The following is a 23790-nucleotide window of genomic DNA, read 5'->3' as shown; positions in this document are numbered from 1 at the left end:
CGGGCCCCGGTCGCCGCGCCCGCCCGCTGCCCCCGCCGTTCGGCGCCCGCGCCCTCTCCCCGGCCCGGCCTCCCCAGGAGGATCCACTGGATCATAAGACTGGCCAGCCCCGGGGGAGACGGCAACTTTGGGGAGGGCAGCGGAGGGGAGGGGCCAGGCGGCTCACCCCGCCCCGCGCCGGGCCGGGGCCCCCTCCCCGCTGGGCCCCGGAGGAGGGCGGGCCCAGGCGCCTCCCCCGATTGCGGGCAGCCAGCCTCGCGCCCCCGCCCGCCCGCCGGCTCCAGAGCCCCGCGCCCCGCCCGCAGCCGCCGCTCTGCCCTGCCGGCTCACCCTAGCTTGGCTCCGCGCGGGGGCTGCGGGGAGGGGGCGTGGAGGAGGAGCCGAGGAGCAGCGTAGCTGGGAGGAAGGTGAGACTGGGGGAGGGGGGCCGAGAGACCCGCGCTCGGGCGGAGCCGAGGGCTCCTCGCGAAAGTGCCCGCAGCGCCCAGAAGCGTCCCAAGGCCCCGAAGCTGGGAGAAGACGTGGAGCCCTCTTGGGGGTCCACGACGACTTTTATGATGACGCAATAGTCGTGCAAAATTATTCATATATATTTAAACTCCACCTGGAAGGCAGGATCCATTCTATTAGCCTCTAAATGCACAATAGAACTAGAAATCGGGAAGGAAGAAAGGCCAAGAGAGTTTGGGGAAAAAAAAAATTTTTTTTTTCAGGCGCACGGGGGTGACGGGGGAGGGGTGGCGGTAGTCGCTGAGCTGGAAAGTAGGAACTCCTGAACTGAGGCTTGGTTTCCACTCCTTCCCCTCCACCAACCCAACCCATGCTGTCCACATCATTTGCTATGAAACTGGTGACTAAGGGAGTTACAGCATCTTGAACCACTGACGCGCTCTCCACCCCCGTCCCCCTTGCCAGAAAAGGTAGACTGGGCGCCTCTGGATGCTGCGGATGTACCTGGGCTCCCCCTAGAGGCGACATTCTCTGAGGCCCCTTTACAGTCCCAGTATCCCTCGAAGGTGTTAGGTTGGGATCCCTGAGGAGTGATGCACCCCAGAGCTCAAAGACGTGGCCAGTGAGCCAGGCGACAACCCCTGCCCTCTCGCCTGGACGAAGCCTGGAAACACCCATCTGTTCACTGGCCAAAAGTGCTGCTTCTAAGTTTAGGCCTTGGAGGACAGGGGAGGCGGGGATGATACACTCCACGCTGACACCACACCCTCCCTCCCCTTGCTGATGCGAGATAAATCGCTTCCTGCCATCAATTCACAGGATCAGAAAACGCTGTGTTGAGAGGCACCGCAGAGGTCAACCATACGGACTCCCTGAGATCTCTCTCAGATTGTAGGTACACAAATTGAGATGCAGACAGGTGAAGTGGTTAACCCGAAGGTCTCCACCTCTTTCCAGCATTCAGGTTCTGGGAACACACCGTGGGAAATGCTCAGTTAGTTATGTACTCACGCCATGCTTCCGAGGCCTCAACTCTCAAATCCCAAATCTGATTTCCATTGTCCTGAAAGACATCCTGGCTTTTCAGAAGTTCCTTGTGGAGTCCCACTGGATGTCTCACCAGACCCCTCCATCGTGTTTGAGTGTGAGTGTTTACATTGCCAGCTGCTTTAGATTATGCAGTCAATCTGAAAGACACTTTATATGTACTGAATGCCCGGTTAAGGAAGGCAGTTCAGTGTCTTGAAGTCAGATCTCAGTTCAAGGCCAATCTCTGCCGTTTCCTTCTACAGGGGAAGAAAGGAGGACTTGCCTCCTTTGCCTGCAGGACCACTTCTTCTGGCAGCATTTGCTGGGACTAGAATTCTGAAAGGAGTCTATTGAGAGAGGTTAAGGAGCTACTGCATACTCAGCCAAGAGAAGACATTTGGTTCCAACTCTGACAGTAGTCAGTCCTAAAGGAAATCAATCCTGAATATTCATTGGAATGACTGATGCTGAAGCTGAAACTCTCATACTTTGGCCACCTGATGCAAAGAACTGACTCATTGGGAAAGACCCTGATGCTGAGAAAGACAGAAGGCAGGAGGAGAAGGCGACAGCAGAGGATGAGATGGTTGGACTCAATGGACATGAGTTTGAGTAAACTCTGGGAATTGGTGATGAACAAGGAAACCTGGCATGCTGCAGTCCATGGGGTTGCAATGAGTCAGACATGACTGAGCAATTGAACTGACAGTAGTTGGCAGTGTGACCTTGAGCATGCCACCCCTCTTCTCGGGGCCTCAGGTTTAAATGTGAGCTTGTCCAGAGGGTGTGATCAAGGCTCACCTTTGACAACTCTAGAGCTCTTCATAATGTGCTCTGAAAAATCCTGGTAAAGGCCTTGGGCCAGTTGCTAGAGACATGGGGAAGGCTTTTATGAGGGATAATGAGGTGTGTTCCAGGACTGAGGTGTGTTCAAGACTCCAGCCTCTCAGTTCTTTTGCCGCTTTTCAGAAGGGCAGATATTTACTGGGGATCCAGAGAGCTGGATGATTAGCTCCAGAACCTTGACAGATGGAAGGGTCTCCAGGTTCTGGATCCTTTGGGAGAAGTTCTGGGAATATCAGGACATTCCAGGTGGGGAACTGATGTCAGATGAATCATGCAAGGGTGACTTCATTGATGATGGTGACCTCATCCCTTTGGCCCGTAGAAAAACCCAAACAGACTGCCAGGAGTACTTCGGGCTCTGGGTTGATTCCACCAGTTGTATGTGGAGTAGGAGGCAGAGGGGAGTATTATCCCAGATGCCCAGGTCAGCCCGCTGATAGGTTAGCTAGAAGGACCAAACAGATCTCAACAGATAAGTACTATATAATGTGTTCAGTGCTGTGGTAGGGGATGGAGAACAGTCTTTGGGAAGTGCAGGGAGGCTGTTAGGACCTAGTTCTGGGTGTGCAGAAGGGTGTCATTGGCCTGGGGTTTAATAGGAGTAAAATAACATAAGAATGCCTGGGAAAGACAGAAAGAAGGAACAGCACACGACTTCTTGGGAATGGTGAGCCATGTCGGGTGGACAGAATGCAGGATTAGTGGTGTGAAAGAACTGATTTGTATTTAATTGAGAACTGTGTGATGCCACCAGGCCATGGGCCTCTGGATGCCATGTTCAGGGCATGCAGGGCCAACCTGGGCTGGGCAGTCTGTGCACTGTACAAAGGCAAAGGGAGAAATAGGATACCCAGAAAGGCCCACATGATACCCGCAAAGCCATGACCCTGGCCTAAGGCTGTGTACATGGGAAGAAGGAGCACGTTTTTATCACAGAGGCAACTTCTGCTTATCAGACCTGTGCCTGTGGGGTGGCATCCACCCAAAGAGGGACACCTTTTTAATTAGTTTTTGTTGTTTATTCACTAAGTCATGTCAGACTCTTTGCGACCCTGTGGACTGCAGCATGCCAGGCTTCCCTGTCCTTCACTGTCTCCCAGAGTTTGCCTAAACTCATGTCTGTTGAGTCAGTGATGCCATCCAACTATCTTATCCTCTGTCATCCCCTTCTCCTCCTGCTTTCAGTGAGTCGGCTCAGGGTCTTTTTCCAGTGAGTTATTTCTTCGCATCAGGTGGCCAAAGTATTGGAGCTTCAGCTTCAGCATCAGTCCTCCCAATGAATATTCAGGGTTGATTTCCTTTAGGGAGCGACTGGTTTGATCTCCTTGCTATCCAGACAAAGGCACTAGCTAGGTAAACAATGGCTCTGGGAGTAAGGCTGTGAGGAAGGGAGGAAAGGAGGATTTGCTGTGTGCTGTCACTGTGTACTCTGCCCAGGCACTGTCCTGGGTATTTGCTGCTCATTTCATGGGTCATCCTATTACACCCCCAAAATAACCACGCAAAATAAAATTCATAGAGAATACCTATTGGCTTCTCTATCCAAAACAATACCCTTTGCTTGTTCTTTCTGTGATAGTGTGGTTTATTTTCTTTTTCTTTTTAAAAATGTTTACCTGTTGATTTATTTGGCTGCTCCAGGTCTTAGTTGCAGCATACAGGATCTTTTAGTTGTGGCGTGCAATCAAACCCAGGCTCCCTGCATTGGGAACATGGAGACTTAACCTCTGGACCACCAGGGAAGTTCTGATCATATGGTCAAATGGTAGATGCCCTCTTCTTACACACCCTGTCCTTGACCTCCATTGATTAGCCCTGGGCACCTAACGCCAGATGGGATGACCAGAACCCTTCTTGAGAAGTTTGCATGTGGGATTCAAAACTGGTACTAACTAAACTGGAAGATAAGAGCCTAAAGGCAGTGGATCATTCCTGCTTCATGTTTCAGACATTTACAAAGTAGTCAACTGAAGGAAATGAAGCAACAATGCACAGAAAAACAAAAATGGAGAAAGACGCTCTCCACCCATACCCCTTAAAAGTGGCAAGGATGACACAGGATATTTGTGAGTTCCTGATTCTGGGTATCCCTGAAAGTGTGTTGTATACTAGTGGACTTCAGTTGGTTACTTAATAACCTTCCTTTTTGCCTAGATGGTGTAGATTGGTTTTCTGTCACTGGTAACTAAAGGAATCTTGTCTATGATAGTATTATCACTACAGTCAAGATAGATAATGTGCAGAGAAATTAAGACATTTACTCAAAGTCATGTAGCTGCTAAGTGGCAGAGCTAGGTTTCAAAATAATTGATCTGAGCTCATGCTATTTCCCGTGTTCCACAGGAAGGAGGCATTAAAAGTTTTAAGTTGGAAATGACAAGTTTAGAGCTATCTTTTGAGATGATCACTCTGGGAGTGGTATAGAACATGGATTTAGAAGGGACCAGAGTGAAGGCAGAGTGAAAAGTGAGGAGGAGAGAGGTCAAGAAGGTCTGGATCAGGCATGGCTGTGAAAATGAAGAGGAGGCAGGAAGTTTAGATGACCAAGTTCACAGGACTTGGTAACGCGTAACGCAGGGAAGGGCTGGGATACTCTGAGGTGTCTATGTTATGATTCCATTGACATATCCCTTCTCTCTCTTCCTTTTAAATCTTCTCTGTTTTATCCTCCTTACTTCTTTAGGTTTCTTCCTAACTTTTCAAAACTTACTGGTCTCCTCTTGATGATTAAACATGTGGCCAACTGCCTAAACCAAGCTGAGAGCAGAACTCCAGAAGGACACTAAGTTTCTAAAATGTATTCGCTTTCTGTCATTTTGTTTGTGTCCCCTTCACATTTACTCCAGAAATGGACAACTGGATTCCAGTAGATCATTTGCTGTCATTTGCTTTGGGTTCCAAGTAATAGGAAAGACAGCCCCAAATGGTTTCAACAGCAAAGGGAATGTATGGACTTCTTTGATTGAAAACAACCAGAAGTAGCTCAGGCTTCAAGTATGGCTTGATCAAAACCCTGAATCAACTTTTTTTTCCTGCACTTCTCTCATTTTTCTCTTCTCTCTGGGTCAGCGTCCTACTTAGGTTGCTTTCTCTCTTGAAAACAAAATGGTTATACCAGGTCCAGGCATTACCACCCATATACCACACTGCCCAGCAGGAGAGAGAGCTTCTCTTGATTCACTTAATACACAAAATTCTTGGACTTCCTCTCATCAGATTAGCTGAGTTCATCATGGTGGCCAGCAGAATGTCAGATGCTCATTGCCTTAGGCCTGAGCTACTGGCTGTCCTGGAAACCATTGCTGGGACAAGGGCTTGGAACTATCCTTATTAGGCCTGTCAGGGCCCACCCCAAGGCCAGAGTTTTATTCCGCCTCAAATTCTATGTTTCCTGCTCAGTGGACGGTAGGCATGGGGGCTAATATATGCTGGGGAGGCAACCAACAATACCTGTTACCCCTGGATTGTTGCCAATAGTAGTCAAAGATTCAAGGTCTCCCCAAGCTATACTAGAAATAAAGAAAAAGCAGATTTCAAGGGAAGAGGGAGGTGAGAAGGATCCAAGTCAAATCTGTGATTTGTTTTAAATTTCAGTCAGTTGATTTGTCAGTACATGAATCCAAGCTTGGTGTGAGTCCCTAATTCTTGGCTGATAGTAGTTACTCCTTTCCCCCTTCAAACTTCCTTCTTGGAGTTGTTGGCAAGGAGGCAAAATGGTAATCATTCTTTTACCTGGTCCCTTCTGCTCTTTTATTTGGCTGCACTTGGTCTTAGTTGCAGCACACTGGATCTTTGATCTTTGTCGCAGCCCTCAAGATCTTTAGTTGGCAATATGTGGGATCTAGTTCCCTGACCAGGGATTGAAGCCCGGGCCCCCTGCATTGGAGGCCCAGAGTCTTAGCCACTGGACCACCAAGAAAGTCCCTCCTCTGCTTTTCAATTATGCTTCTTTCCTCCATACTTGCCCAATCTCTTCAGACTGCAACCTCTTCACTCCCCAGGGCTCTTCTGCTTCCCAGACTCCACCTGGCCCACGTTTGTAGCACCATACTGTGTGCCATACCTATTCCTCTTTTTCTTCCTACCACTAAAACCTCCCATCTGCATGCTTTTCTCTTAGGGGTCAGATGTAATGTATTACACTGTTTTTTAGCTGAGATGTTAATGGCTTAAACACTGCAGCAATTTCTTAAAGGTCAGTGGTTCCTGATGATCAGGATGATTTAAAAAATCTGATACATCTGGCTCACTTGATTTCACTTCTAGTTATGTTTCTAGAATACATCTAGATCTCCTTTTTTTCCAGCTCATTACATACCAGAAACTCAGAAGTAAATCCCAGCCTCAGAATTTTAGCTCAAGCACCCTTAATAATGTTTTCCCATCTTCATTTCTAACCATCTTTTGCTGCAGCCTAGGTCAGGAGACCAGTCATTATAACAGATGGCATTGCCACCATTGCTGAATCATAGAAAAGGACACTTCTTAGAGGCTCCTGGTTCAGAATACTTCTATGATCTGGGAGTGGCCACCTCCTGTAAGGTTCAAAGGAGGCCAGATCATAGATCCATCTTCCAGAAATGAAATTAATGATTTTATTCCAGGCTTCAGTTCTAACAGTACCAGAAAACCATCCAAGGTTTGTTGATTATTATTTTTCCATAGTGGATCCTGTGGTCACTGAGTGTTATAAGCACATTTTGAATTTGGGGAATCTTCCACTTTGTAAGTCTTGGTGGGAAAAAAAGATCACTCTTGTGGAAGCTGTTACAGACTCTTGCTTTCCTTGTCAGACTCAAGAGCTGGAGTGACTACAGTTTAATACAGAGCACACTCTTGCAGCTTTGGTGCTGGGCCCACAACTCAGTGCTGAATACAGGAAGTAGCACATAGGGTGGGTGGTGGTGTTGGTTGTGGTGTGATTGAGTTCCTGGTGCAGAAGTGACTACTGTATACACTGACTATCTAGAATTTGTTGGCAGCAACAATACCAGAAGTGGTTTTTCTCATGGGAGCAGGTCCTGAGGCATATGTTGGGTGTGGTTCCTGTAAGGACAGTCCCGAGCAGCTTCTCTAGCCTGCCACCATCCTGTGAGCCAAGCATGATCCTTAAAATTTCCTCTTCTGTTCTGTTCACCACTTCCAGCTTCTGTTCCTCACAACTCCAGCCTCCTGAGAAGATATTGGAGGACTGGATTGCTGTATTCAGTGTGCTTCATGCAGTGCGAGCAGAGATTCCAACTTCTACCATACCTAAATCCCTGTTTTTAAATATTGAATGTAGCTCAGGACTGTGATTTCTGAAAGAAAGGAACAAATGAGGCAAACTCTATTACCCTTTCTGCTGGAAGTACTTTCTGAATCGCAGTGCACAGTTGAACCAAAGTTGATCTTAGTGGTCTTGCTGAGTTGAGGAGACTTTTCAAGACTGAGTACCAGAGAGGAGGGAGTATTCTCTTGAGTCTGTTGCTTATGCTAGGTTGCTCATTGTTCAGTTGCTAAGTGGTGTCCGACTCTTTGTGAACACATGAACTGCAGCATGCCAGGCTTCCCTGTCCTTCACTGTCTCCCAGAGTTTGCCCAAACTCTTGTCCATTGAGTCGGTGATGCCATCCAATGGTTGCATCGTCTGTTGCTCCCTTCTCCTCCTGTCCTCCCTTATCCTCCTGTCTTCAATCTTTCCCAGCATCCGGGTCTTTTTCCAGCAAGTCAGCTCTTTGCATCAGATGGTCAAAGTATTGGACCTTCAGCTTCAGCATCAGTCCTTCCAATGAATATTCAGGGTTGGTTTGCTTTAGGATTGATTGGTTTGATCTCCTTGTTATCCAGAGGACTCTCAAGAGTCTTCTCCAGCACCACAGTTTGAAAGCATCAATTCTTCGGCGCTCAGCCTTCTTTATGGTCCAACTCTCACATGACTACTGGAAATAGTGTAGCTTTGACTATATGGGCCTTTGTCAGCTGAGTGATATCTCTGCCTTTTAATATGCTATCTAGGTTTGTCATCACTTTCCTTCCAAGGAGCAAGTGTCTTTTAATTTCATGGCTGCAGTCATGTGTCTGCAGTGACTTTGGAGCCCAAGAAAATAAAATCTGTCACTGTTTCCACTCATGTGCAGGCACAGAGTGAAACGCCACAGGGAGTTAAATTCTTATTGAGCTCTAAGTTCCAAGTTTGTGGGTGGAATAGGAAGAGGTATCTCCCTGGGGCACCACTGCAGCACCTCTTCACATTCCTCTCTCCTCTATCTGAAAAAGAGTTGCAGATCCCTAGGATTGTGACAGTCTATACAGAAGGCTCTTTCCTCACTATCCATCCATTTATCTATGAGTCCAACAGATAATGCTTAAATGCTATGTACTGGACTCTGTTGTTCAGTCGCTAAGTTGTGTCCGATACTTTGCGACCACATGAAGTACACCACACCAGGCTTTCCTGTCCTTCACTATCTCCTAGAGTTTGGTTAAACTCATGTTCACTGAGTCACTGATGCCATCCAACCGTCTCATCCCCTGTTGCCTCCTTCTCCTCCTGCCCTCAATCTTTCCTAGCATCAGGGTCTTTTCCAGCGAGTCAGCTCTTTGCATCAGGTGGCTTGGAGCTTCAGCTTCAGCATCAGCATCAGTCCTTCCAGTGAATATTCAGGGTTGATTCCCTTTAGGATTGACTGGTTTGATCTCTGGGCAAAGTGTTAAGATGAGCGCAGAGGGGGTCAGAAAGAGCACTTTTCCCAACTATGTCCTGTGGAAGTCCTGTGCACCGTGAGGGACACAGTTGAGTGGACACACTCTCTTCCTTGCAAGCCAGTAGCTTCCCTGCTTCTGGGCTTGAGCTGTGTCTCTTAGCAGAGGTGAAGCTAGTCAGGACCTATAGCAGCGAGCATTAAGTCAATACTAGAGGAGCCTTTGGCATCTGAATGCATCCCCTGAACTGGGAACTGGTAGCAAACATGGCTCCTGATGTTCCTGAACAAGCAGAGCATCTGCTTTTTCTAGGCTGTCCCTGACCATGGCCACCAGCTGGAGACTTGGCCAGCCAGCTGCCTCAGAAAAGCTTGTGTCCTGGGGCTCCTGGATGACCTCAAGCCTACCCTCCACTTGCCTGGAGGCTTTCTAGGGCTCTGACTACTGGCCTGCTCCTACCTCAAGGCAGCTTGAGGTTCTGGGAAGGGCAGGATGATTGGGGTGGTGTTTTATGTATGAGGACATCTGTGGTTCACCTAGCATTTAACACAGCTTCATAACTCCTCACTGCATTTGGCTTTCACAAAATTCCTCCTTAACACCCTCTCTGTAAACAGATGAGGCTTTGTGTCTTTATCCAGAGGGAGTTCAAACAGATTGTGAGCCCTTATCCAGATCACCCAGCCTGTGACTGACATCAGGATTGAACCCTTTACCTCTGATGCTCCATCCATTGCACTTCTCATGACACCAGTTATGGCCCATGGGGGCATCCAGGGCAGAGAGAGGCCTCTTACTTCAGGGGCAGCCTGGTTCCTAACTTCAGTTACCATCCCATGATGTCCTGTGACTGCCCAGCCCCTGGGGGCATGCTCAGTAGATTTTAGCCATGTAAGTTGCTCATGCTTCCCGGGTGGCTCAGTGATAAAGACTCTGCCTGCCAATGCAGGAAGACGCAGGAGACGCAGGTTCAACCCCTGAGTCAGAAAGATTCCCTGGAGGAAGAAATGGCAACTCACTCCAGCATTCTTGCCTGGAAAATTCAATGGACAGAGGAGACTGGCAGGCTACAGTACGTGGGCTGACAAAAAGTTGGATATGCCTGGGTGACCATGCTCCTCATACATCATGTAGCCAGAATCTCAGACCACTTCCACCCATCCCCATCCCCACCTAGAAGAGATGTGTTTTGGGGATGAATACTTTCATAAATCGATTGAGGGAGAATTTCCAGGGTCTGCTTGAGTAACACCGGTTGCCTTCTAAGGAGGTTGGATTCAATTAACTTGAGGTCAGAGTTTTTTGTTGTTGTTTTGTTTTTAAAAGTACTATTTATTTGGCTGCACTGGGTCTTAGTTGCAGTATGTGGGATCTAGTTCCCTGACCAGGAATCAAACCAAAGACCCCTGCATTGGGAGCACAGAGTTTTAGCCACTAGACCATCATGAAAGTCCGGAGGTCACTGTTGTTCAAATGTTTTGTATATTCAGTTCAGTCGCTCAGTCGTGTCCGACTCTTTGCGACCCCATGAATCACAGCATGCCAGGCCTCCCTCTCCATCACCAACTCCCGGAGTTCACCCAAACTCACGTGGATCTAGTTGGTGATGCCATCCAGCCATCTTATCTTCTGTTGTCCCCTTCTCCTCCTGCCCCCAATCCCTCCTAGCATCAGGGTCTTTTCCAAGGAGTCAACTCTTCGCATGAGGTGACCAAAGTATTGGAGTTTCAGCCTTAGCATCATTCCTTCCAAAGAAATCCCAGGACTGGTCTCCTTCAGGATGGACTGGTTGGATCTCCTTGCAGTCCAAGGGACTCACAAGAGTCTTCCCAGCACCACAGTTCAAAAGTATCAATTCTTTGGTTTTATATGTTAAATCACAGTTAAACAAATACATTTTCATTGTGCACCAGAATACGTATGTACATATGCATCATATATACGACAAAAATTTGACAAGCAACACTTAAGCTCACTACCTGTAATGAATTTTGGATTTTCTATTCCTTTTGGTTTCACAGCCCACACTTTGAAAAACCCTATCTAGGAGCTTTGTTTGCTGACTGGCTGGCTACCTGGCTGGCAGCTGGGGATCTCAGGACCACAAAGTGATGAGAACTCCTACAACTAAACAACAAAAGCAACCTGGTTTTTAAAATGGGCCTGAACAGACATTTCTCCAAGAAAATACTTATGGGGATAAGCACATGGAAAGAGGTTCGACATTGCTAATCATTAGGAAAATGCAAATCAAAACTATAATGAGTACCACCTCACACCCATTAGGAAGACTTTTGTCAAAAACACAGAAAATAACAAATATTGGTGAAGATATGGGGAAATTGAAATGCTTGTTGCATTGCTGGTGGGAATATAAAATGATGGAGCCACTGTGGAAAATGGCACAGTTTCCTCAAAAAAGCAGAGCATTGCCATGCGATCTAGCAATTCCCTTTCTAGGTAAATACCTGTAATAATTGAAGACAACGACTGGAACAGATATTTGTACACCCACACAGAGGAATGTTATTCATATTAGCAAAAAGGTAGAAGCAACCCAAGTGCCACTGACGACTGAGCAAAATGTGACAGGTACATACAATGGGATGTTACTCAGCTTTACAAAGGAAGAAAATTCTGACAAGTGCTACAGTGGGGATAAACCTTGAATACATTTTGCTAAGTGAAATAAGTCAGTCACAAAGGACAAATGATTCCACTCACAAGAGGTTTCAAGAGTGGTCAACTCTAGAAAAATGAGCGTCAAAGAACTGATGCTTTTGAACTGTGATGTTGGAGAAGACTCTTGAGAGTCCCTTTGACTGCAAGGAGATCAAACCAGTCATTCTTAAAGGAAATCAGTCCTGAATATTCATTGGAATGACTGATGCTGAAGCTGAAACTCCAATACTTTGACCACCTGATGTGAAGAACTGACTCCTTGGAAAAGATCCTGATGCTAGGAAAGATTGAAGGCAGGAGGAGAAGGGGATGACAGAGGATGAGATGGTTGGATGGCATCACCGATTCGATGGAAGTGAGTTTGAGCATGCTCCGGGAGTTGGTGATGGACAAGGAGGCCTGGCATGCTGCAGTCCACGGGGTTGCTAAGAGTCAGACATGCCTAAGCAAATGAACTGAACTGAACTGAGCGTGGTCAAATGCATAGAAACCCAAAGTAGTGCGGTGGTTGCCAGGAAACGCGGGAGGAAGGAATGAGGAGTTAGTGTTTGATGGGTACAGCATTCTGGAGGTGATTGGTGATGTCTGTCACAAAACAGTGTGAATGTATTTAATGCCACTGAACATTACTTAGTGGTTAAAATGACAAAAATTTGTTACGTATATTTTACCACAATAAAACAAAGAAAAAAGATAAAAGGATTTTACTTTTCAAATGGGATTTCCCTTCTCTAAAATATGAGAACCTGTGCCCCCAAGTCCCCATTTCCAAAAGACTCAGAAGCCTGGGCCCTTTAGGCAGGGATGAAACGGAGGGGTTTTGTTTTGGAGGCGAGGGTGGGGGGGGGCTGGGGAGCCACCACTGAAAGCCTTTAGCCACCCAACTTTGTAGCACATTCCTCTTGGGGAGAACTGGGCTCCTTTGAAGTAACCTTCCTGCAGATATGTGAAAAGGAGAAACTAAGTTGTAAATTCTTAATGTACATTGTTTGGGGAAGAAATGTCTCTGACCCTACCTGATTCTCTCCTTTATATTACCTGCCTGCTTCTTTTGGGCATTAGCTTTCTCCAGTCCCAATCACAGCCTGTTTTGCCACTGGGATGGAGTTATTAGATTAAAACTGTATGTGTCCCCTTAGTTATCAGCAGCTGGAGCAGAGATAAAGCTTTGTGAACACTTCTGATTTCCTCTTTGGGAGGTCGGGTCTTTTAATTCCTCTCCTTTAATTCCAAACCAAATGAACTCTCTGGCTGTTGCTCTCTCTACCCCCAGCTGGCTCTGGAAGGAGCGGTGTGCTTCACACCTGCTTTCCCACATCTTCACATTGAGTTGAGCAGCTCAACCCTGTGGGTGGAGCTTCGGCAGGTGCTGCCGGGGCCAGACCCTGAGTCTTCAGACCTGCCAGCTCTTGTACCACATCTCCTTGCACCTGCTCTCATGTGCTTGTCCAAGCCCTCATCCATGCAGTCTCCTTGACCTGGCATTTACTTAAAGCCAGACTCTCCAGCTTTCACCACCACCAGGCTAATCTTTCTAAACCCGGGTTTGGCCAAGTTACATCCCTACTCAAAACCTTTAATGGGTCTCCTTAGCCTCATGTCCCAGCCCTCAGTCTGACATTTCAAATCTTCCCCCATTGAGCTCCGACTTTCTAGACATCGCTCACTCCCACTGCCACTGGAGGCCTGTCTGCTGCTGCTGATCCAATCTGTTCTCTGCGCCCAGACCTCCTACACATTCCTCAGCCTCTGCCCACAGCGTTCTCCCTGTCTAAAGACTCTGATTTTCTCTTCCTGCGTCTCAAAAGTGTCTGTCCTTCAGTGCCCATCTGTGCTTCTCCCTCCTAGGTTGACCCTTTGCCCAGAGGACCTCTCCTTCTACTGCTGTCTGCAGTCACTCAGCCTGTGTCCTCTGCTTGCTCTTATTCCTTCCTACGTTGGGTCCAGGTACCGTCTACGTTTCTGAGCCTGGAAACCCCAAGGCATTGCTTCAAGTCAGGTATCCCTAACAGCTTGATTGATTCTTATCTATTTGGAAAATCCTCCTTCATGAATATACCAACTTGCTACCTTTTCCAAGTGGTGGTGATGGTTTAGTCACTAAGTCATGTCTGACTCTTGAGACCCCGTGGATTGTAGCTTGCCATGCTTCTCTGTCCATGGAGTTCTCCAGGCAAGAATCTTGGAATGGGTTGCCATTTCCTTCTCCAGGGGATCTTCCCGACCCAGAGATAGAACCTGGGTCTCTTACATTGCAAGTGGATTCTTTATCAATTGAGCTACCAGGGAAGTGACCTGCATCTAAAGCATTTGTTGTCGCTAATGGTGTGTTTCAAACCACCCACTACATAGTTTAATGGTTGCAGAGCAATTTATTATAAAAGAGCCCATGGTGAACTTGAGAGGGGGGCGGTTTTAGGCATTGGATCCCTTCATTTGCTTAGTCTTTTTTTTTTTTTAATATATATTTACTTGGCCATGTCAGGTCTTAGTTGTGGTATGTGGGATCTTTAATTGTAGTGTATGGGATCTAGTTCCCTGATCTGGGATCGAACCCTGGCCCCCTGCATTGGGAGCTTGGCGTCTTAGCTGGTGGACCACCAGCGAAGTCCTCACCTAGCTGTCTTGGAGCTGCTGATTGCTAACAGGCCACCCTGTAGTGTGACTTCCTGTTGACCTGTTGGTCCCCTCTATGACATCATGGGCTTGGGAGGCAGGGCTGGTGTTTGCTTGTTCTCTATCTCTAGTGCCTACATAGTGCCTGGCATGTAGTGGATGTTCAGCAAATATTTGTCCAGAGACAGAAAAGGAGACACCCCCTTTCCACATATTAAATATTTTAAACCCCACAAAGGAGTCCTTATTTTTCTAAATTTCCTCACCCACTTCCTGGGCCTTGCAAGTTGTCCCGTGCACCCTTCCCTTGCTCACTCTGTCATCTCTAAGTGTCTGGAGGCCCCCGTTTGGTGCTGTTTGTCTTTAAACCAGGGAGCCCAGACCTGGACACATGACCCTTCAGACTTACAAATCCCAGCTGGAATGAGGAACAGTAGTATCAGGGTCTGGACAGGGCTCCAGGCTGACAGACACATTTGGCCCCTCAAGCATGCCTGCCTTCCCTCCTCCCTCTTGTGGTGAGGATTCTCCAAGGTGCACACAGGATCCTGTAGGTGAGGACTGGTGAAGAGAGATTTCCAAGCCCATACTTCCTCTAAGAACGCCTCTTATGCCTACGAATATAAATCATCAGTTTTAAAATGTCTTCTTCCCCAAGGTCATAAGAAGGGGTTTCTGGGGGTGCTGGCAATGTCCTTGTGCTTGACCTGGGTGCTGGTTACTGCATGTTTGCCTCATAGTAATTCATTAAGCTATATACTTTTCTGAATGTGTGTTATAATTCACGATAAAAAAAAGTACTCCCCTCACCCCAGCCTCAAGCCTTTAATCCAATCAATTCATGTTTAAGGAGTGCCTGTCTGCATCCAACCCCTGCTAGAGAAGGAGATTTTTGTCCTCAAGGAATTTCCTGGAGGAAGCAAGGTAACTGGAGCATCAAAAGACTGTGAATTATATCTGGAAAATAGGCCATGCTGTCATTTTGAGGATCCAGAGGTCAAGGAGGTAGTGGGACTCACACTGGGCCGAAGATGTAGATGTGATTTAGTTAAGTGGAGAGAAGCAGAGGAAGGCTGTTTAGCTGAGGGAACTGTGTGATCACAAGCTACATGACTTAGGTAGGGCTGAGCCTGCTGTGTCTGGGGGGCAGTGAAGAGACCTTGGTATTGAATAGTTTATGGGAGTAAGACTGTCTTGAGAGCTCTAGCACTGTCCCCTACCAAGCATGGGCAGGACAGATGCCACTTACAGTGCAAGCCTGCCTTGTGGGACGGGAGAGTCCTGTGCCCTCGTGCAAGAGCAGACATGTATGTTTCATATTTCTTAGCTCCTTTTCATTGTTTTGTTTGAGCCATAGGCTCATGTGAGTTCATAATCCCCATCCCAGACAGACTGGAAGTTACATCAGCCGGATGCATTATACGGGCAGCCGCGTTCCTGCGGAGACACTTGCTCAATTCCTGACTTTTAGCCCTACCCCACCCTGCAGCTGCTTTCAAGTCCCAGCACCGAGAGACTGATTAGAAGTGGGAGTCCCAGAGGAGGTATGAGAACTCAGGCCTGCAGTTTCAGGGACTGTTACAGGCTGTGAGATGACTCCACCTCACCCCCAGCCCAAGAGCCTTGAAATTCCAGGACTTCACCTCCCATCACCAAGGATATGGCTGGCCACCTGAGACCATGGGTGAATATGCCGTGAAGCGCTGGGAGGTTCTCGAGCTTCTTGCAAGGCTACTAAGTTTAATACAAGGAAGCAAGACTAGGATGTGTTTCTACTTACTTTTGAGCATGGAAATCAAAGCAGTAATAAGTACTCTGTACATACAACAGAGGGACGGTGATGAGGCTTAAAGCAGAGGAGAAAAGCTAGTTATAAAGTAGTAGCAGTAGTAGTAATGACGCTGATGATGATGGTAACTGCCAAGCATGACGATTAACTGTGTGCTTAGCATTAGGCTAAACACTCAGTTCTTTCATTTAAGCCTCACAATAATCCTATGATGTGCATGCTATATTATTTCCATTATACAGATGAGGAAACTGAGCCTTCAAGGCATGAGCCGACTCCCCAAAGGCATACAAATGTTAAGTGTAGAACTAGGATCTCAATTCCAGCAATCTTACTCCAGAAGATTACTTACACTGTGGAAGCCAGTGATGCCCCCTTTAAGCCCTGTCTGGACTTGGAGAGGATGTCCTTGCTTATGGACCAGAGTGTGCCAGCGCCTGTGGCCAGCGTGCCATTCTTAGAGACCATCTGGCACATTTTGTTTGCCCTGGTTTCTCACTAGACAATGTTTGCATTTGGCTTCCCATGTAACTCACATACAGAGAAAGAGGGCCATGACCTGCCAGCTTGACGGCTGTAGTTTTCATTAGTAAATTAATAAACTGGCTGCCTGGGTTCACATACATATCTGTTTCTGATGGTTTGGTTAAGGTGAGCCCACCCCAGAGTTGAAGCCCACCGTGTGCCAACTTAATTGAGATTCTGGGTGTGCAAGCACAGCCCCCAGCCCAGGCCTGTGTGCCAAGGAAATTCCTCTTGGCCTGCTTTTGGCGGGCTTGGCTCGCCTTCCCCAGTGACAGCCTGGCTCTTTCGATTCGAGCTGCCAGGTCAGACTGAGAGGGTCGTCTGCAGAAAGAAGGAAGCAACAGTGCCAGGTTCCAGTAGGTTCCAAGTTCCACATTCCGCCTGCAGACGCCCGGCGCCAGAGCAAAGGCTGGCCCTTGGCGGGGGGGCTGGTAAGGATTTGTCTGGTACCTTTTTTTCCTCTACACACTTAACCTGCAAACTGCTGCATCTCCCTCTCTCTGTCTTTCATTTACAGTGGCTCTCAAAGCTGGTGATCAGCAGGGTTACCCAGAGAGCCTTAAAAAATAATTTAATGGACTTGTCTTATTTAGGAACAGAGAATGTTTTGCTCTGTTTACAAAAGCGCAGTTTAAGGAAAATTACATCCTAAAATAATGGAGAATGGATGGGCTAAATTATTTTCTTTTTAACTTCTGATGACAGTTTGCAAAGTTGAACCCAAAGTCTTGGTAAAAAAAATGCCATTGGGCATTTGATAGAGATTCTATTGAATTTGTAGATCGATTTGAGTAGTATGAACAGTATTAAGTCTTCTAATGAACATAGGTTATCTTTCCATTTATTTTTGTCATTAAATTCTTCCAACAGTAATTTGTAGTTTTAAGTGTTCAAGTATTTAGCTTCCTTGGTTAAATTTAGTCACAGTATTTTGTTCTTTTTGATGATATTATAATTGGAATTGTTTTCTTAATTTTCTTTTTAGATTATTCATTTTAATACTATAGGAACAATTGATTTTTGTATGTTGATCTTGTATGTTTCCAATTTTGGTGTCTTTCTCTTGTCTAATTGCTGTGACTAGGACTTCCAATTCTATGTTGAATAAAAGTGGCAAGAGTGGGCATCCTTGCCTTATTCCTGATGTTAGAAAAATAGCTTTCAGTTTTTCACTGTTGAGTATGAACGATGATGTGTGCTAAGTCGATTCAGTCGTGTCCGACTCTTTGTGACTCCATGAACCATAGCCCTCTGGGCTTCTCTGTCCATGGGTTTCTCCAGGCAAGAATATTGGAGTGGGTTGCCATTTCCTTCTCCAGGGGATTTTCCCGACCCAGGGATTGAACTCATGTCCCTTATGTCTCCTCCATTATAGGTAGGTTCTTTACCTCTAGCGCCACCTGGGAAGCCAGGTGAATGATGTTAGTTGTGTACTTTTCATATATGACCTGCATTATTTTGAGGGGATTTCATTCTAGTCCTACTTTGTTGGTTGTTGTTGGTTTTTTTTTTTTTTTAATCATGAAAGGGTGTCTAACTTTCTCAAATGCCTTTTCTGCATCTATTGAAATGATCATGTGATTTTACCTCTCATTCTATTAATGTGGTCTATTGCACTGATTGATTTTTGCCTGTTGAATGATCATTTGTCTGATCCTTGATTTTTATATGTTGAACCATCCTTGCATTCTAGAGATAAACCCCTCTTGGTCATGGTGTATAATTCTTCTAACGTGCTCTTGAATTTAATTTGCTAATATTTTGTTGAGGATTTTTACATCTGTGTTCATCAAGGATATTGGGCTGCAGTTTTCTTTTCTTTAGTGTCTTTGGCTTTGTTATCAGGGTAATTATTGTTGTTCAGTGGCTCAGTCACATCCAACACTTTGTGACCCCATGGACTGCAGCACACCAGGCTTCTCTGTCCTTCACCATCTCCCCAAGCTTCCTCAAACTCATGTTCCTTGAGTCGATGATGCCATCCAACAGTCTCATCCTCTGTCATCCCCTCTTCTCCTCCTACCTTCAATCTTTCCCACCTTCAGGGTCTTTTCCAGTGAGTTAGTTCTTCTCATCAGGTGGCCAAAATATTGGAGCTTCAGCTTCAGTATCAGTCCTTCCAGTGAATATTCAGGGTTGATTTCCTTTAGGATTGACTGGTTTGATCTCTTTGCAGTCCAAGGGACTCTCAAGAGTCTTCTCCAACACCACAGTTCAATTGGTGCTCAGCTTTCTTTATGGTCCAGCTCTCACATCCATACATGACTACTGGAAAAACCATAGCTTTGACTATATAGACCTTTGTTGGCAAAGTGCTTTTTAATATGCTGTCTAGGTTTGTCATAGCTTTTCTTCCAAGGAGCAAGCATCTTTTAATTTCATGGTTGCAGTCACTGTCTGCAGTGATTTTGGAGCCCAAGAAAAAATGCTGACCTCTTAAAGTGAATTTGGAGGTGCTCCCTCCTCTTCCGTTTTTTGGAAGAGTTTGCAAGGAGTTGACATTGATTTTTTAATTTTTTTTTGGTACGGTTCTCCTTTGAAGTTATCTGGTCCTGGGGTTTTTTCATTGGGAGGTTTTGATTACTGATTCAATCTCCTTACTTGTTATAGCTATGTTCAGATTTTCTATTTATATTTTGTCTTGGTAGGTTGTATGTATCTCGGAATTTATCCATTTCTTTTAGGTTTTCCAATTTGTTGGTATATGGTTGTTCGTAGTAATCTCTTATAATCCTTTTTATTTCTGTGGCACCATTAGTAATGTCTCCTCTTTCATTTTTAATTTTATTTGAGTCTTCTCTTTTTTTCTTAGTCTAACTAAAGGTTGTCAGTTTTATCATTTCAAAAGCTCTTAGTTTTATTGATTTTCCCCCCTCATTTTTCTATTTCATTTATTTTTGCCCTAATTTTTATTATTTCCTTCTGCTAATTTTGGGCTTAGTTTTTGTTTTCCTAAGTCCTTAAATGTATAAAATTAGGCCGCTTGTTTGAAATTTTTCTTCTTTTTTTAAAAAATATGCATTTTATTTTTGGCTGTGCTGGGTCTTTGTTGCTGTGAGCAGGCTTCCTCTAGTTGCACTGTGTAGGCTTCTCATTGTGTCTGCTTCTCTGGTTGTGGAGCACAGGCTTTAGAGAGTGCAGACTTCAGCAGCTGTGGTGCACCGGCTTAAGTCATCATGAGGCATATGGAATCTTCCTGAACCAGGGATTAAACCTGTGTGTCCTGCATTGACAGGCAGTTTCTTAATCATTGGACCACTAGGGCAGTCCTTTCTTCTTTTTAATTGTAGGCTTTTAATACTATAAACTTATTTCTCAACACTGCTTTTGCTACATCCTGAGTTTTGGTATGTTGTATTTCATTTTTGTTTGTCTCAAGATATTTTATAATTTCCCTCCTGATGTCTTCTTTGAGCTATTGGTTGTTCAAGAGCATTTTAATTTCCACATATTTGTGAAATTTCCATTTTCCTTCTGCTACTGATTTCTAGTTTCATTCCACTGTGGTCAGAAAAGATGCTTGGTGTCATTTCAGTCTTTTTCAGTTTGTTAAGACTTGGTTTGTGACCTAACATGTAATCTATGCTGGAGAATGTTAAAATTGTGCTTGAGAAAAATGTGTATTTTGCTGCTGTTCATGGAATATTTTCTGTTAGGTCTGTTTGATCTATATCATTGTTAAAGTCCTCTGTTTCCTTATTGATCTTCTCTCTGGATATTTTATTCATTATTGAAAATGGGATATTGAACTCTCTTACTATTATTGTGTTCCTGTCTATTACTCTTCTGTCCTGTCAGTGTTTACTTCATATATTTGGGTAGTCTGATGTTGGGTACGTATCTATTTATAGTTACTATATCTTCTTGTTGAATTGACCTTTATTATTATAAAATGTCTTTCTTTTACTCTTATGACAGTTTTTTACGTGAAGTATATTTTATATAACTTAAGTACGGCCATTCCTGCTCTCTTTTGGTTACCATTTGCACAGACTATCTTTCTCTGCCTTTTCACTTGAAAGTAAAAGGATATGTGTTTCACAGTCTATGTGTGTTCTTAAAGTGAGTCTCCTGTAGACAGCATATGATTGGATCTTGTTTTGTTTTTAATTTCATTTAGCCCCTCTACAGCTTTTGATTATGGAGTTTAATCTCTTTACGTCTTAAATAATTACTTGTGCTGTTGCCAGTTTGTTCACTGTTTTCTGTCTGTCTTCTCGCATTTTTTTGTCCCTCTCACTGTCTCTGTCTTTCACTGATTTGTTTTAGAGACGTGATTTGGTTGGCTTTTCAGTTTTGCTTGTGAATCTGGATGTCCATTGCCTTCCTCAGATTTGGGGAGTTTGGAGTCATTATTTCTTCAAATAAGCTTTCTGCTCCTTTCTTTCTTTTTCCTCACCTTCTGGGACTTCCCTACGGCATATATTAATCCATTTGATGGTGTTCCATATGTCCCTAGACTTTCTTCACTTAAAAAAAAATTTTTTTTCTCCAACAATAATGGATAATTTCAAATGGCCTATCTTTGAGTTTGCTGATTATTTCTTCTCCATAATCAAGTCTGTTGTTGAACACCTCTAGTGAATTTTTCAATTCAGCTATTATATTCTTTAGCTTCAAATTTTGTTAGGTTCTTTTTAATATTTTTTGCCTCTTTATTGCTAGCCTTATTTTTTCATATGTCATTTTAAAAATTTCATTTATCATTTGCCTGGGCTCATTAAGCATCCCAGAGAGTCTTTTTTTTTTTCTTTTCCATTATGGTTACAGAATACTGAATATAGTTGCCTATGCTATACAACAGGACCTTGTTTAACATGCTATATATAATAGTTTGCCTCTGCTAGTCCCAAACTCCCAATCCAGCCCTCCCCTGCATCCCATCCACCTTAGCAGCCACAAGTTTGTTCTCTATGTCTGTGAGTTTCTTTCTTTTTTGTAGATAAGTTCATTTGGGTCGTATTTTAGATTCCACAGATAAGTTATATATATGATATTTGTCTTTCTCTTTCTGACTTGCTTTGCTTAGCTTGATAATCTCTAAGTCCATCCATATAGCTGCAAATGGCATTATTTCATTCTTTTTTATGACTAATATTCCATTGTATATGTGTGCGTGTGAATATATATGTACCACATCTTTTTTTCCATGCATCTGTTCATGGACATTTACATTGTTTCCATGTCTTGGCTTTTGTGAATAACGCTGAAATGAACTTAGAGGTGCAGGTATCTTCTCACATTATAGTTCTGTCTGGATGTGTGCCCAGGAGTGGGACTGCTGGATCATCTGGCCACTCTAGTTTTTGAAGAACCTCCATACTGTTCTCCATGGTGACTGCACCAATTTACAGTCCCACCAACAGTGTAGGAGGGCCCAGAGAGACTTAAAGATATGGATTCCCACCCAGACCCTACTGGCAGAGATTCTAATTCAGTATTCTGGAGTGGGGCCTGGAAAGCTGTATTCCTGAAAGGTCCACGAGTGATTTATACATACATCTAGGTTTGGAAACCACTTCCAGTTAAAAGATTACCATCAACTTCTCCCACCTCCAGTTCTCTCCAGGATGCCACCATCTGTCCACGAGTATTGTGTCTCTTCGTATCATTTGAAGCACTAAAGATCTTTCTTTTTCTAGGCAATCTTTCTGGATTGAATCCTGTTTAACCACAAGTTTCTTATGACTCCCCCAGCCCTCTCCAACCTGAAATGTGCCTACACTTTCCATTTTTGTATTAATTTGACCTTTCCATTCTCTCCACTTATTATCTGTGATTGAGCCATTGCTGGCTAGAAACCTTTTGTCTTGATCATCTCATAGTATTTGATGACAAAAAGGTAGTGAGTGTAGTAGAAATGGAACTCTGGGAACCCAAGTTTGAGTCTGATTCTACCAGGGTATGACCTTGGACAAGTTGCTTTCCCTCTCTGGGCTTCAGTTTCCTCATCTGTGAAATGAGTCGTGAATAAATGGTCTCTGTGATTGTTCCCTTTGGACCCTAACTCTATCCTTCCTCCCCTCATACACCCCACAGCTCAGAAAGTGGAGTTCTGGAAACATACCTGAAATTCTGCCCTAAGTCAGAGGAACCAGAGGGTCCACCACTTCTTCCTCTACATCTCTTTCCAGGAGCAGCCATGGCCCTGAGTGATGTCGATGTGCAAAAGCAGATTAAGCACATGATGGCTTTCATTGAGCAGGAAGCTAATGAGAAGGCAGAAGAAATAGATGCCAAGGCTGAGGAAGAGTTCAACATTGAGAAAGGACGCCTTGTGCAAACCCAGCGACTGAAGATTATGGAGTATTATGAGAAGAAAGAGAAGCAGATAGAGCAGCAGAAGAAAATCCAGATGTCTACCATGAGGAATCAGGCAAGGCTGAAAGTCCTGAGAGCCCGAAACGACCTCATCTCAGAGTTGCTGAATGATGCAAAGCTGAGGCTCCGCCGGATTGTGACAGACCCAAAATTTTACCAGGGGCTGCTGGATAAACTAGTGCTCCAGGGTCTGCTACGACTGCTGGAGCCTGTGGTGATTGTACGCTGCAGGCCACAGGACCACCTCCTGGTGGAGGCTGCAGTGCAAAGAGCCATCCGCCAGTACACCACAGTCTCCCACAGATGTGTGGAAGTTCAAGTTGACAAAGAGGTGCGACTGGCTGCAGACACAACTGGAGGTGTGGAGGTCTACAGTAGCGATCAGAGAATAATGGTTTCTAATACTCTGGAAAGTCGACTGGATCTCTTATCTCAGCAAAAGATGCCAGAAATACGAAAGGCCTTGTTTGGAGCCAATGCCAACAGGAAGTTTTTTGTATAAGCCTCTGGAAAGTGAAGCTCCTGTTGAACTTCTAAGCCGTAAAAGCATAACTTATTAGGGCAAAGCAAGCTGGTAATATCTCCTCCTCTGTTTCGCCCTGGGATTAGTCTAACTTTATGAAATACTCTCTGACTAGCTAAAGGCATTATACTTTGGAATAAAGCCTGACTTAATGCTTATAAATCTAATTCCATTTTATCTATACATTCTAGAGCTCCTGGTCAATTCTACAGTCTGAGCTGAAAGAAATAGAGACATCTGCTCATTAGCTCATCTTTCAGCTGAGAGTGAATGGTAATCTTGATGTATGCGTCTGGGTGTCCTAAATTTAATACGTATTTGAAGT

At 45.0% G+C, this 23790-nt stretch overlaps 1 protein-coding gene across 2 annotated transcripts; it reads left to right on the top strand.

Annotated features, from left to right (window-relative positions):
- The first annotated feature begins 294 nt into the window (after positions 1-294).
- On the top strand, positions 295-23627 carry ATP6V1E2 (ATPase H+ transporting V1 subunit E2). 2 transcript variants are annotated; one of them, XR_005718402.1, is made up of 3 exons: positions 295-407; positions 1408-1594; positions 1743-1950. XR_005718402.1 is itself a non-coding variant. In XM_040224750.1 (2 exons), the coding sequence occupies exon 2, from the start codon at positions 22764-22766 to the stop codon at positions 23442-23444; it is 681 nt and encodes a 226-aa protein (XP_040080684.1). In that variant the 5' UTR covers positions 295-407; positions 22756-22763; the 3' UTR covers positions 23445-23627. The 2 variants fall into 2 exon arrangements, 1 of the variants encoding a protein (XP_040080684.1); XM_040224750.1 differs by lacking the exons at positions 1408-1594; positions 1743-1950 and adding an exon at positions 22756-23627.
- Positions 23628-23790: the final 163 nt, after the last annotated feature.

This window comes from Oryx dammah, unplaced genomic scaffold, assembly GCF_014754425.2.
Source record: "Oryx dammah isolate SB20612 unplaced genomic scaffold, SCBI_Odam_1.1 HiC_scaffold_25, whole genome shotgun sequence".
NCBI lineage: Eukaryota > Metazoa > Chordata > Mammalia > Artiodactyla > Bovidae > Oryx > Oryx dammah.
The sequence above is the reverse complement of the archived record's forward strand: the minus strand, read 5'-3'. Positions and strand labels throughout refer to the sequence as shown.

Excerpts from the sequence above, each read along its gene's own strand:
- ATP6V1E2 (XM_040224750.1), top strand. The coding sequence starts at position 22,764 with ATGGCCCTGAGTGATGTCGATGTGCAAAAGCAGATTAAGCACATGATG.